The 15,378-nt window shown below is 39.2% G+C and overlaps 1 protein-coding gene across 9 annotated transcripts in view; it reads right to left on the bottom strand.

The window, feature by feature from the left end:
- The window catches only part of NSD3 (nuclear receptor binding SET domain protein 3), a 114,649-nt gene that overhangs the window by 61,548 nt on the left and 37,723 nt on the right, over positions 1 to 15,378 (bottom strand). For all 9 annotated transcript variants that reach the window (XM_050801247.1, XM_050801253.1, XM_050801252.1 and 6 more), the window contains 3 exons: positions 7,369 to 7,440; positions 6,660 to 6,822; positions 1,150 to 1,304 (listed from right to left, as the gene is read on the bottom strand). In XM_050801247.1, coding sequence (XP_050657204.1) covers positions 1,150 to 1,304; positions 6,660 to 6,822; positions 7,369 to 7,440 — 390 coding nt within the window. The remainder of the gene's footprint in view (positions 1 to 1,149; positions 1,305 to 6,659; positions 6,823 to 7,368; positions 7,441 to 15,378) is intronic.

Below are 15,378 nucleotides of genomic sequence, written 5' to 3'. Positions count from 1 at the left end.
ATGTAGCCAGAAATTAGTTAATAAAACTATGAGATAGTGTATGTCAAATACTGATCTATAAATCTGTAAAATGTAAGTCTCATAAAGTTAATCAAAATTCTGTGATAAAATTTAGTTTTTCAAGTATAAAAAATGACAAATTTCTGAATCATAAGAGACCCACACTAAAATTAGTTGAGTTTAAAATCTTAACCAGATTACCAAGAGTTCATGTCAAAATTCTAAAATCTCCACCACCACATCAAATATATTTCCTGATTCCATCACTTGTGTGATCTCGGTTGAACCAGTTACATAAGCTTTCTGTGCCTCAATTTCTTCATCTGTAAAAAGGGGAATAATAGTATCTACCTCATATAGGTTGTTATGAATAATAAGTGAGTTAATATATGTAAAATGCTTAAAACCATACCTATTTCACAATAGGCACTCACTAAATATTTTTAAAACTTTACTTTCATAAAACAATTTTGTTAAATAAGAATGAAAAGAAATTATGGAAACATGCTGAAATAGAAAAAAGAGTAAAAATCCCTGGCAAAATCCACATTTCACTAGTATCTGGTATATCTTATGCACATTAATGAAACTCACAATAGAATCCAGTATTGTATTAAGCAAGTAGCTAAAGGTTTTAATAGTACTATACGTTGTTTATATGACATATAAAACTCATTGGTGTACTTACAAACTTACTAGTAATTTACCATTATGATTAAAACTGAGGCCGGGCGCGGTGGCTCAAGCCTGTAATCCCAGCACTTTGGGAGGCCGAGACGGGTGGATCACAAGGTCAGGAGATCGAGACCATCCTGGCTAACACGGTGAAACCCCGTCTCTACTAAAAAGTACAAAAAACTAGCCGGGTGAGATGGCGGGCGCCTGTAGTCCCAGCTACTCAGGAGGATGAGGCAGGAGAATGGCCTAAAGCCCGGAGGCGGAGCTTGCAGTGAGCTGAGATCCGGCCACTGCACTCCAGCCCAGGCGACACAGCGAGACTCCGTCTCAAAAAAAAAAAAAAAAACTGAGCTGAAAGGGGTTTAAAAAAAGGATTCTAATAATTGTCTGAATTCAAGTATGAAAAATTCTTCTAAGTTATTAAGCTCTTTAAAAACCATACTAGGTAAATAATATTAACATGTTAGTTACCTTTTGTTTCTCAGAGTGATTGCTGGCTTGTTTGGTTGCCTCAGCCAGTAATTCTTCATACTGTTTATGACCTTTATACTCCCGTACCCGTTTTTCATGAACCCATGCCCTCTCTGGCTGGTTGCTAAAAAACTGGACATGATATTCTCGGGCACCTGTAAGTAAAAATTCTTATTAACCATTTCAGAACATAAGCATTCACATCTACTTTGCCAAAAATGGGAATCTAACCCAGGTTCCTCAGTATTACTCCCATTGTCCAAAGATACGTTCTAATACCCACCAGTTACAGAACTAATAGCTACTGTAAAAATCACCACAAATAATTGATCGCACCACTGCACTCCAGCCTAGGTGACAGAGCAAGACTCTGTCTCAAAAAAAAAAAAAAAAAAAAAAAATTCTTCTCATTAACTTAACAAAATAGTCATTTTTCATAAAAATATAATTAATGATAGTAAGTAAGGGGTTCTTGTTTTTAGAGACATGGTCTCACTCTGTGGCCCAGGCTGGACTGCAGTTGTATGATCCTAGCTCACTGCAGCCTCAAACTCCTGGGCTCAGGCAATCCTGTGCCTTAGCCTCTTGAGCTGGTAAGACTACAAGCATATGTCACCATGCTCAGTTAATTAATAAAATTTTTTGTTGCTTTTTTTTTTGCAGAGATGGGAGTCTTACTATGTGGCTCAGGCTGGTTTCAATTGCTTGGCCTGAAGTGATCCTCCTGCCTTAGCCTCCCAAAGTGCTGAGATTACAGGCATGAGCCACTGGCCCCAGCCTATGATAGGTTCTTATTTTTAAATAAATTAATAAATATTTTGAAATTTTCTCAGCTTTAATTTTTTTTTTTTTTTTTTTTTTAAACTGAGATGGAGTCCTGCTATGTTGCCCAGGCTGGTCTTGAACTCCTGGGCTCAAGCAATCCTCTCGCCTCAGCCTCCCAAAGTGTTAGAATTACAGGCGTGAGCCACTTGTGCCTGCATCTCAGCTTTAATTTCCAAATTTAAATAACATTAGATAAACAAAGTCTTTTTGAGTCCTCAAATTTTAGGAGTAAAAGGGGTCCTGGGACTACAGCACCTGAGAACTGCTGATTAGGGGCAATGCTACTCTGAAATTGGTTTGACAAGCCAGTCTGTGACAAAGTAAGTAAAGAAGTTGAGTAAGCATTGAGAAGCTCTGACAGCAATTTGACGTTGTTATGATATGTAGACACATGATCAAGAATCTTGCACTAGATGTTTTTTTCAGGGGAAGGGCATTCTTTTTTTTTTTTTAAATAATTAAGTTTGGTTGTATTTTACAGAGGTATTAGTTCATAGTAGACTAGACATTTGAAAAAAGTAAATAAAAACTCATCTTTTGCCAAAAATGTCTGAAAAATACTGTTCTAGAGAAGAAGTATTACATCAATGGAGAAATGCAGGAACTGATCTTTTCAGAGAACCCAAAGTAATTAGGAAGAGAAAGGCAACAGTGGACTCAGATTTCCGCATCATCTCATCTGAGAATAAAGACCCAAGCACAAATCTAACGATAATTAATCAAAGAAGATTTATCTAAAATCCAAAGGATTTTTGGGGGGAATAATAGAAATATAACCTAAACTAATTAGTGAATTTCAAGGACAGGGTGGTGGGTAGAGCTATTCAGATTTAAAAAACATAAAAAGTTTCCAAACATCAGTTATTTCTTCAGATATAAACAGATAATCCCAAAGGACTTAACATAAAAACTGAAATTTATAGATAACACAATTTCATTTTAATCTATATTTTCAACTTCTTCCCCCATTAAATCATTTACTAGAGAGGAAACAAGACAAACATTTTGCCTATTTGTTAGCACTTTGTTTCCTGATACCTGGCAAACTATGAAATAAGACTGAAATAAGAAGCTACAGACCTGAAAAGTCAAGAAACAAGCACATCTGTCTCTGACTGAAGAGTTAAATTTTTAATGAGACCTAAGTAATAAAATACAACTTAAAATAGAATTGTGATCCGAACATCTTTCAGCATGCTCTTACAAATAATTATTACATCTTTATGTGTGAAAAACTGTTACGTACATTTTCCAATGCTAAGAATCTAATAAAAATACTGACCAATAACAATATGGAAACCAGTGATTACTATATATGATTAAGATAAATTTTACAAAGTTGCTTAGATAGAAAGTAACACAGGAGATTCACTCATTTCTCTGAGTATCTCCCATGTATACATGCAGTATATGTGCTATTAAAAAAAATAATAAGCAGCATAAAATGCTTAATAGGCATCATGAGTGGAACATAATTAACAAAATTTTTAGGCTGTATTTTTTGGTTTTCAGAAAAACTGTCAGAAAACTACTGCATTTAAAACTATACTATATACTGTATTTAAAACTATAGCCATAAATGGAATATTATTTGGCAATAAAAAGGAATAAAGCACTGATACCAAGCTGAAACATAGATGAACCTCAAAAACATTATGGTAAGTGAATGAAGCCAGAAGAACAGGTAAGTCTACAGAGACAGAAAGTAGTTACTGGCTTCTTAGCGGGTGGAAATGAGGGTGATTGCTAATGGACACAGGATTTTTGGGGGTTAATGAACATGTTCTAAAATAGATTGTGGTGACAGTTGCACAACTCTGTGAATGTACAGATTTTTAAATCAATGAATTACACATTTTAAAAGGGTGAATTCGCCAGGCACAGTGGCTCACGCCTTTAATCCCAGCACTTTGGGAGACCTAGGCGAGCAGATCACAAGGTCAGGAGTTTGAGACCAGCCTGGCCAACACAGTGAAACCCTGTCTCTACTAAAAATACCAGGAAAAAAAAAAAAAAATTAGCTGGGTGTAGTGGTGGGTGCCTGTAATCCCAGCTACTGGGGAGGCTGAGGCAGAAGAATCACTTGAACCCGGGAGGCAGAGGTTGCAGTGAGCTGAGATTGTGCCACTGCACTACAGCTTGGGCAACAATAGCCTGGGCAACAATTCATCTCAAAAAAAAAAAAAAGAAAAAAAAAGGTGAATTTTATGATATGAGAATTACATTTCAATAAAGCTTTTTTAAACTACTATAGAAAAATTGAACAATTTAAATTTCTGTTAAAATATATGCATTTTTTTAACCTAAAATTTCAGACTTCTGGTAATAATATAAACAAAATCTGTTTTTCCAGCACTAAAGTAGGAAACTGCCTAGGGGGTACCAGGCTAGATTTTTTTTTTTTTTTGAGACCAAGTCTCACTCTGTCACCCAGACTGGAGTGCAGTGGTGGATCTCAGCTCACTGCAAACACAACCTCCGCCTCCTGGGTTCAAGTGATTCTCTTGTCTCAGTCACCTGAGTAGCTGGGATTAGAGGCGTCACAACGCCCGGCTAATTTTTGTATTTTCAGTAGAGATGGGGTTTCACCATATTGGCCAAGCTGGTATTGAACTCCTAACCTCAGGTGATCCACCCACCTCGGCCTCCCGAAGTGCTAGGATTATAGGCATGAGGCACCTTGCCTGGCCAAGATTAGGTTAATTAATAAAACTAAATGTAAACACTTCCTTTGAAATACAGATGACACATAAATTGTGCTTTCGTTTGTATCTTGAAAAAAGCTGAAATCTGCAGGTTTTCATAAAGTAATTGAATATGAAACTCTTTATATAATCTTAACAGTATGCTTTCCTCAAGGGAGAGAAGTGAAGATCCACAGTTCTGACATGATATAACTTCTTAGAGAGTTCTGGAGGCCCAGATGTGGACATGAATTGTTTTCTTTAAGAAAGCATGGTCTTCTTGGAAAATCCTTGTCTTTTCTTTTCCCACTCACATAACCCTAGATCATTAGAGGGGTAGGGTACTTCAGAGACGACTAGTCCAATACCCTTCTTATATAAATTGAAGGAACTATAATAAGACTGCCTCCCCAAACTCTGTAAATGATGACTGGGTGAATTTAACTGCTTTCCCTGTAATATAAGGCAGTGTTTAGGAGGAGAGGTTGTGAAATTAAGATTTCTTTGAGATTCTGTTTACCTACTTAAAACATGGGATAATAATAGTACCTACTTCATTATATTGCTGTGAGGATTGTATTAAGAAAATATGTAAGAACTACTGAACACAGGATCTTGCACTAAAGCTCAACAATGTTGGTTTTTCATTTCTGCCTCACTGACACAACCCCTCTCCTAACCTTTAACATTGACAAGACGAAAAATGATCCAGCCAGATGGCCTTCTATACTGGGAGAGATTCTTGTTTATGCAGCACAAGAATCACAGATATGGCTGATCCTATCACAAATGTGCCTTGCCAGACATAAACAGATACTTTTTCCCCTCAGAAGAGTGAACAAGGACCAAGACAGATGGTTTAAAGTAAAAGAAAAAGAAACAGGTACAAACTTGTCACAGACAATGAGGAGCTCCACACATGACAAGAGTCAATTCACAAAGTTAACACCCAGAAGTAAGTTCCAAGCTCAAACCTTTCTTTGGCTACTAAGCAAGTTCATTTCAAATGCTAGAATCTCTGCAATCTAATCCACATCATTCTTTGGTCAAATCCCAGCAAAGGAGTACAGAAAAGTTAGAATTGTCTTTCTTAATTTTTATTAACATTCCTCAGGTAGGATCCTATATTATATAGCCACCTTCAGGCTACATGTCATATCAAATTTACAAGGATGCCCCAGTAAATTTACAGATTCAAGAATGGAGTGTAGAGGGAAAAAAAGCATCCTGCAAAATTTGCCAGGATGAAAAGTACTTGTCTGGATAAAAAATTACTATCCATAGCAGTCAATAATGAAATAAAAATGTTCAAAGAAGCCTTGGCCCAAATGCTTATTAAGCTCATATAAAACATCTGATCAGTTGTCCATATGCTTTCTTTAGGAAATAAGAGGTCATATTTTCAGTCAGATTAAGGTCTTTAAAAAAAGCAAGTGTAAGGAAATTATAAGCAAATGTAGGGTGTCATAAGGCAAATAATGACTGCATCAGCCATAGAAGCACTCTGCCATTTAAGATGACTATCAGTATTTCACTGGTTTTAAAAACTGATAAAGAGGCCGGGCGCAGTGGCTCATGTCTGTAATCCTACCATTTTGGGAGGCCGAGGCAGGTGGACCCCCTGAGGTCAAGAGTTCAAGACCATCCTGGTCAATATGGTGAAACCTCATCTGTATTAAAAATACAAAAATTAACCAGGAATGGTGGTGGGTGCCTGTAATCCCAGCTACTTCCAGAGGCCGAGGCAGAAGAATCACTTAAACCCAGGAGGCGGAGGTTGCAATAAGCCGAGATTGCCCCATTGCACTCCAGCCTGGGCAACAGAGCAAAAACTCCGTCTCAAAAAAAAAAAAAAAAAAACAAACCCACAAAACTGATACAGATAGGCACATTTTTGTATCAGATTATATATTATGTGTGTATTTTATATTCACATACAACATTTAAAAGTCACTTTCATTTCCAACCTTTTACTCAGCATCTGTTTATGCCTTTTCTTACCTCTTGTGTTAATTTTGGTATGAACCTCAAGCTGGGGATCACTTGAAACCATACAAGGCCACCAAGGATAGGTTCCCACCTTGGACCACACAAGATCGCCAACCTGAAACTTAACACCAGTGGACACTTCTGTTGTTGGAACAGAAGACAGTATTGGCTGAACCTACAGGAAAGGGTCAAAAAACTTCATCAGAAATTCAAAAAAAGAAACTATGTATAAAGTACATTAAAAATGCTAACAATGTAATTTTATCTTCAATTATACTTTGATACAGGAAAGGGTTAAAAACAACAGAAATTCAAAAAAAGAAACTATGTATAAAGTACATTAAAAGTGCTAACAATGTAAATTTATCTTCAATTATACTTTTCTCTGATGTCTCCTATCTAAAACTAGCAAAAGGGAAGGAGGAAAAATATTAATAAGCCCCACCCCAAATACTGAAGATAGGATTGATGGTTTCTGTTGCCAAGTTATTAAAAAGGCATGTTAAGAATACACCTGATCAATTAAAAAAAAAACAGATCATAGTTCTGAAAAGGAAAATAATTCACTGAAAATATCCACCTCTCAAGCCAGCTCCAAGATTTATTTCAATGTAATTTCTGAAATTAAAAAGCGTAGTACCAATATGTGTTGCAACTCAGTCACTGTGTTTCACCTTCTTCCACCATATTTGGTTAGACAGTATTTAGTAAAACAACTTACTGGGGCTTCCTCTTTTAGTACTGGATCTTCCCTTGGTTTTTCTGATACAGTGTCAACCCTCTCATTTGGTCTCTAGGTGAAAAGGTATAGGTAAGTTGAATAAAATGGCATTAAATAAACAAACAAAAAAACAGTGACGTACATAAAAAGAATCAAAGAAAACTAAATAAAGAGAATAAAGGGCATTTATTAACTGAACAATGTAAGGAGTAAGAATACAACTTATTCAGTACCTAATTCTGTCTCAACATTCATTTTCCATCCCATACCATAGCTTTATCTCCTTTTCCTTATTTTGTTACTTTTAAAACTTAATTTCTAGGCCAGCTGCGGTGGCTCACGCCTGTAATCCCAGCACTTTGGGAGGCTAAAGCGGGCAGATCACAAGGTCGGGACTTTGAGACCAGCCTAGCCAGCATGGTGAAACCCCATCTCTACTAAAAATAAAAAAATTAGCTGGGCATGGTGGTGCACGCCTGTAGTCCCAGCTACTTTGGAGACTGAGGCAGGTGAATCTGGGAGGAGGAGCTTGCAGTGAGCCAAGATTGCACCACTGCACTCCAGCCTGGGTGACAGAGTGAGACTCCATCTCAAAAAACAAAACAAAACAAAACAAAAAACTTAATTTCTAAATAAACTGGTAACTTTCTTTTTAATGCTCAGATTCTAGAAAAAAATGGGCACTCTAAGATTACTAGTAAGACATAACTTGAAACTTTTCTGGAGAGCAATTTGGCTGTATATATGAAAAGCATTAAATTTTCAGACTCTGACCTTGCAAATCTACTTCTAAGAATGTATATTTGAAAAGCACTGAGAGATGTAAAAAATATGGATAAGTTTGAAGATATGCATACTATTGCTACTTATCAGAGCTAAGTACTACGCATAATCTAGATGGGCTGGGCCTGGTGGCTCACGCCTATAATCCTAGCACTTTGGGAGGCGGAGGTGGGCGGGTCATGAGGTCAAGAAATGAAGACCATCCTGGACAAGATGGTGAAACCCTGTCTCTACTAAAAATACAAAAAATTAGCTGGGCATGGTGGTGTGTGCCTATAGTCCCAGCTATTTGGGAGGCTGAGGCAGGAGAATCGCTTGAACCCGGGAGGCAGAGGCTGCAGTGAGCCAAGATCACGCCACTGCACTCTAGCCTGGTGACACAGTGAGACTCCGTCTCAATAAAAAAAAAAAAAAAGAAATAATCTAGATGTCCAAACATCTAGAATAAATTATAGTATAGCTAAGTAGAACATATTTTAAGATAACACTAATTACAATGCTATTTTAAAACAGCACATCACAAAGTAGTTTGAATAGTATGGTTCAAATCTTAATTTTTTTATGTGCACAGAACACTAAAAGGATATAAAAGGTTACCACCAGGTAATAAAATAAGTGATTTTTTTGGAGTGCTTATCTTTTTCTTTTTCTTTTCTTTTTTTTTTTTTTTTGAAACAGGGTCTTGCTTTGTCACCCAAGCTGGAGTGCAGTGGCGTGATCATGGCTCATTGCAGTCTCAACCTCCTGGGCTCAAGAAGTCCTCCTACCTCAGCCTCCTGAGTAGCTGGGACTACAGACATATGTCACCACGCCCAGCTAATTTTTGTTGTTGTTGTTGCTGAAATGAGGTCTTGCTATTCCCCAGGCTGGTTTCAAACCCCCGGGCTCAAGTGATCCTCCTGCTTTGGCCTCCCAAAGTTCTGGGATTATAGGTGTGAGCCAGTGTGTCTGGCCAGTACTTTTCTGTATTTGTCAGATTGTCTATACTAAACATCGTTACTTTTCTAATCATAAACCCCACAAGTATGTTATTTTAAAGTTTATGGCCGGGCACAGTGGCTCATGCCTGTAATCCCAGCACTTTGGGAGGCCGAGGCAGGTGGATCACGAGGTCAGGAGATCAAGACCATCCTGGCTAACACAGTGAAACCCCATCTCTACTAAAAAAAAAAAAAAATTAGCCAGGCATGGTGGCAGGCACTGACAGTCCCAGCTACCTGGGAGGCTGAGGCAGGAGAATGGCATGAACCCGAAAGGCGGAGCTTGCAGTGAGCCAGAATGTGCCACTGCACTCCACCCTGGGGGATAGAGTGAAATTCCATCTCAAAAAAAAAAAAAAAGAAAGAAAGAAGTTTCTAAAACCCTTTGGGGAGGCAATTTGGAAGTAGCTATCAAAATTTAAGATATGTACACTCTTCAATCTAGCAATCACATTTTAGAAATTTATTCTACAGAAATATGCAAAACAAGAAAATCTAAGCAGAGGAATTCTGCTAAGAGAAATCTAAGCAGAGCAGTATTATTTCATGTCAGTAATCTGCATGTCTACCAATATCTTCCAACTTTTTATTTAAAAATATGTAATCTATACATGCCTTGAAAATATTTGGTACAATGTAAACAAAATTGATACCAATAATTATCTTTTGGAAATGACTTGAGGGAAATGGTGAAGGAAGATCTTCTATACCTTTTTACTATTTGTCTTTTCTGTAAAAATAAAAAACCAAATTACCTCTACAATGTAAAAGATTTTTAAAATATGTTACTTGTTAGAGAACAGAATTTAATTTAGATGGCTTAAAAAGAGGGTATATCCATTAAAGTAGGTCTTAACTCTACTAAAAGAATATGATTAATTCTAAAAGTTACTTAAAATTCTCATTCTATTATTTCAAAACATTTAAAGACACTGTTGTGAAAACAAAGTTTTATTAAATTTTAAAAAGTATAAAAAGGTTTTTTTTTTGAGACAGAGTCTTGCTCTGCTGTTGCCTAGGATGGAGTGTGGTGGTGAGATCTCGGCTCATTGCAACCTCTGCCTCCCAGGTTCAAGTGGTTTTCCTCCCTCAGCCTCCTGAGAAGCTGGGAATACAGGCCCACGCCACCACACCCAGCTAATATATATATATATATATATTTTTTTTTTTTTTTTTTTTGAGGCCGAGTCTCGCTCTGTCGCCCAGGCTGGAGTGCAGTGGCGCGATCTCGGCTCACTGCAAGCTCCGCCTCCCGGGTTCCCGCCATTCTCCTGCCTCAGCCTCCCAAGTAGCACGGTGGCTCAAGCCTGTAATCCCAGCACTTTGGGAGGCCGAGACGGGTGGATCACGAGGTCAGGAGATCGAGACCATCCTGGCTAACACAATGAAACCTCGTCTCTACTAAAAAAAAAAAAAAAAAAAAAATACAAAAAAATTTTTATATTTTTAGTAGAGATGGTGTTTTGCCATGTTGGCCAGGCTGGTCTTGAACTCTTAACCTCAGGTGATCCACCTGCCTTGGCCTCCCAAAGTGCTGGGATTACAGGTGTGAGCCACCGCACCTGGCCTAAAAAGGTTTTTAAGTTTTAGGAAAATGATATGTTCTATAAGACAGACTAATGTCCCCAAACCCAAGTATCAACCATTCACTTCACAGTGCCTACCATGTTTCAGGCTGAGTTCTAGAAGTTACATAGGCTATATATAATAGTGAAACAAACAGATGTGATTCTTGACCCCAAGAAGTTTACAGTTGGGCAGGAGAGACTGATATTAAAAAACAGAAACACAAACATCCAGTTAAAAAGTAAGTGCTATGGCTGGGCATGGTGTGGCTCACACCTGTCAGCACTTTGGGAGGCCAAGGTGGAAGGATCTCTTGAGGCCAAGAGTTCAAGACCAGCCTGGGCAACACAGTGAGACCCAGTACCTAAAAACAACAAATGCCTGTAGTCCCAGCTACTCTGGGGGGCTGAGGCAGGAGAATCGTTTATGCCCCAGAGTTCAAGGCTTCAATGGGCTATGACTGCACTTCAGCCTGGGTGATGCAGCGAAACCCTGTCTCTTAAAAACAACAACAACAAACAAAAAAAGTAAGTGCTAGGAAGAAAAAGAGAAATAATAGTGTGTAAGTATATATGTATTTTCAGATATGAAGGTCAGGAAAAGCCTCTCTAAGAAAATAAATTACAATCTGCCAGGCGTGGTGGCTCACACCTGTAATCCCAGCACTTTGGGAGGCCGAGGCAGGTAAATCACTAGGTCAGGAGTTCCAGACCAGCCTCGCCAAGATGGTGAAACCCCGTCTCTACTAAAAATACAAAAATTAGCCAGGCACGGTGGCAGGCGCCTGTAGTCTCAGCTAGTCAGGAGGCTGAGGCAGGAGAATCGCTTGAACCTGGGAGGCAGAGATTGCAGTGAGCTGAGATCGTACCACTGGACTCTAGCGTGGGCGACAGAGCGAGACTCCATCTCAAAAAAACAAAAAAACAAAAAACAAGAAAAGAAAAGAAATTACAATCTAAGAATCAAAGGACGAAGAATTAGCTTAGTAAAACATGGAGGAAAGAACATTCCAGGAGGAAGGAGTAGCATGTGTGAGATAGCTGAGGTTAAAAACGGTACCAGCTGTGCACAGTGGCTCACACCTATAATCCCAGCACTTTGAGAGGTTGAGGCAGGTGGATCACTTGAGCCCAGGAATTCAAGAACAGCTTGGGTAACATGGCGAGATCCCATCTCTACAAAAAAAGAGCCAGGCATAGTGATGTGTACCTATATAATCTCAGCCACTCAGGAGGCTAAGGTGGGAGGATTGCTTGAGCCCAGGAGTTTGAGGCTATGTGAGCTATGCTCACCTCACTGTACTCCAGTGAGTGAGTACAGTAGGTGTACTGGGTGACAGAGTGAGACCCTGTCTCCAGAGGAAAACAAACAAAAAAAAAAGGACTTCCTTTCAAACCTTCTAATTCAAATGTCTTATCTTTTTAAATCTTTTTAAAATTTTTTTGATTTGTTCCAGATTATTGGTGTTTCCTTCACGCTGGTTTGAAACACCATCAAAATCACTTTCAAAGAATTAAAGTTTTTTACACAGTCATTTTAAAAGAAAGAAGTGGCTAGGGAGTAAAGGATGCCCAAAAGGATTTATTCTAAGCTTTCAAGACTATATAAATAAGAGAAGAAAAAGAAGTCAAGTAAGGATGCTGCAATAATAGAGAGGAAGTATCTATTGTAAAATGTGCTAATGCATGAGCCAAACAGATATACCTGGTAGGCATTTAGAGACAGAGACAACTTTAAGACATTAAAATTAAGTCGGGACAGAAATACTCTCTTTGGGTACTAATTCCATTACTTTGTCAGGAAGAGAAAGCATCAGAAAAAGATGACAGTGAGTTAGCTCTCCTTAATGTTCAATTCATCTTAATTTTAAAAATTAGGATTTTGTGGGTATATATCACTTTTTTACATTTTTAATAGACTCCACATAAGAATACCTAAAAATTATGTTGAGTGGCTAAAATAAATTACATTATCCTAAATATTCCTGTAAAATTTTTAGCCTAGCACTTTTTTTTTTTTTTTTTCTGAGACAGAGTCTTGCTCTGTTGCCAGGTTGGAGTGCAGTGGCACGATCTCAGCTCACTACAATCTCTGCCTCCCAGGTTCAAGCGATTCTCCTGCCTCAGTCTCCTGATTATCTGGGATTACAGGCACGCGCCACTGTGCCCGGTTGTATTTTTAGTAGAGACGGGGTTTCACCATGTTGGCCAGGATGGTCTTGATCTCTTGACCTCATGATCCGCCCACCTAGGCCTCCCAAAGTGCTGAGATTATAGGTGTGAACCACCACGCCCGGCCTTTAGCCTAGTACTTTTATTAAAACCAAGGGATTCATTAAGATGAATATATTACAGCCCAGGTGCTGTGGCTCACACCTGTAATCCCAAAACTTTGGGAGGCCAAGGTGGGCGGATCACTTGAGGTCAGGAGTTCAAGACCAGCCTGGCCAACATGGCGAAACCTCATCTCTACTAAAAATACAAAAATTAGCCAGGCGTGGTGGCACACACCTGTATTCCCAGCTACTAAGGAGGCTAGGGCAGGAGAATCGCTTGAATCCTGGAGGCAGAGGTTGCAGTGAGCCGAGACTGCGCCACTGCACTCCACCCTGGGTGACAGAGTGAGATTCCGTCTCAAAAATAAATAAATAAAACTAAATAAAAAATGTGTACCAAAAGAACATTTTGCATATAAAGAGTTTCTAAGAATTTTAAGGCCTAATACTCTGAGGCTAGAGAGCCAAACCTGCTACCTTACTGTTCATGGGACTGATCCAGCCACTCTGCTTTTTATAAGTGGATATGGCAAACTAAGGGTTAATGAGACTCTGCCTTAGTGGATTAGCCCACTGAAGTGCTGATAGGAGACCAGCGACTGTTTGAATAACAGGGCCTATGCTCACATGCCTGAGGCATTCCACCTGCCAAGGAGGAAGACATGCAGAAACACAGCCACATGTTTCTGATTTGGTGGGAGGAAAAACAGCTCATGCAGATTTTTAAAATATACAATTTCAGTAGTGATCTCAGGTCTCCTGCTGCCTAGATGTTTGGACACATTTTCATTGTTGAGAAGATATACTTAGGTTGTTCCAAATAACAGCCACTCTTCAGAAGGCCAAATAGCTTAGAATTAGGGGGAAATACTTACACATCAAGTACTAAGAAAAAAGTAGCAGGTGAAATCTTAAGGTGTTGTGTTTTTTGTTTGTTTTTGAGACAGAGTCTTATTCTGTCACCCAGGCTGGAGTGCAGTGGCACGATCTTGGCTCACTGCAACCTCCACCTCCCAGGTTCAAGCAATTCCTGTGCCTCGGCCTCCAGAGTAGCTGGGATTACAGGTACCCATTGCCACGCCCGGATAATTTTTAAATATTTTTAGTAGAGATGGGGTTTCACCATGTTGGCCAGACTGGTCTCAAACTTCTGACCTTAAGCGATCCACCCACCTCGGCCTCCCAAAGTGCTGCTATTACAGAGTGAGCCACCACGCCCGGAGTTAAACATGGAACTCAACTATACGAGATTTTGTTTGCTCAAAAAAGAACCTATGAACCTATGAGTGGGCTTTTAAGGAACAACAACAACAAAGTAAAGTAAAAGAAAAAATCTATATAAAAGCAAATCCAGCTCCAGGAGATTTATATCAGACTTTTTCTCCAGGAATACAGTTTTCATTATGTCTCCCTGGGGCATCTGGGGGAGGGAAGCTGTCCAGTGAAGTCAGTGGATGCTTCTTTGGGCTTCCCTTCCACTTCTCAGTCCTCTACAATGCTAAACACCAAGGGCTGGAACCCCTATGGAAAACCAGTAGGCATACGGTATTGACCATTAAAATAACTGTCCTGAAGGAAGCACTGTAGATGTTGTTCAAGTTAAGGAAATCTAATTTAAAAACATATGCAGTTGTGAAACATTAATTTATACACATCTCTAGCTTAGCAAAAGCATGACATTAATGATAGGCAAGAGCCGTGGGAGCTCTGGCTGTGAAAGTCTGTGGTCAGAATGGAGTACAACTTCTACAACTGCCCCTATGTGTGATACAATTCTAATTAATCAAAATTAAATTAACAAGAACTTACCTCTTTACTTCTTTGAAGGAAAGGAAGAGAGAAGGGGGGAGAAGGAGAGGGAGAGAGAGAGAGGAGAGAGGGAGAGAAGAAGGGAGAGAAGGGAGGGATGGAAGAGGGAAGGCATGAGGGGGTAGGACGGAAAGAGGGAGGAATGGGGCAGAGAGGGGAGCAGGGAGAGGGAGGGAGAGGAAGAGGGAGAGAAGGAGACAGGGAGAGATGGATAGAGAGAGAGAGAACGAAGAAGAAAAAAACCTGGATTTCCCCCTAAGACTCAACTTTCAGGCAATGCTCCTAGTAATATTCCAGGCAGTTAATGCCACTTTCTCCAGGTATACTTTTGGTCAAAATTGATATTCCTTTATCCCAAGCTATTGTAAGATCCTAAACATCAAATAGTAAATTTTGCTCATCATGATTCAATAAAAAGGAAAATGAACTAAAACCCTTAAATTAAAATCTAAACATCTGGGCCAGGTGCAGTGGCTCATGCCTGTAATCCCAGCACTTTGGGAGGCTGAGGCAGGCAGAACACCTGAGGTTGGGAGTTCGAGACCAGCCTGACCAACATGGAGAAACCCCGTCTCTACTAAAAAAAAAAAAAATACA

This window comes from Macaca thibetana, chromosome 8, assembly GCF_024542745.1.
Source record: "Macaca thibetana thibetana isolate TM-01 chromosome 8, ASM2454274v1, whole genome shotgun sequence".
Taxonomy (NCBI): Eukaryota; Metazoa; Chordata; class Mammalia; order Primates; family Cercopithecidae; genus Macaca; species Macaca thibetana.
Note: the sequence above shows the minus strand (reverse complement) of the source record. Positions and strands in the feature narration are given on the sequence as shown.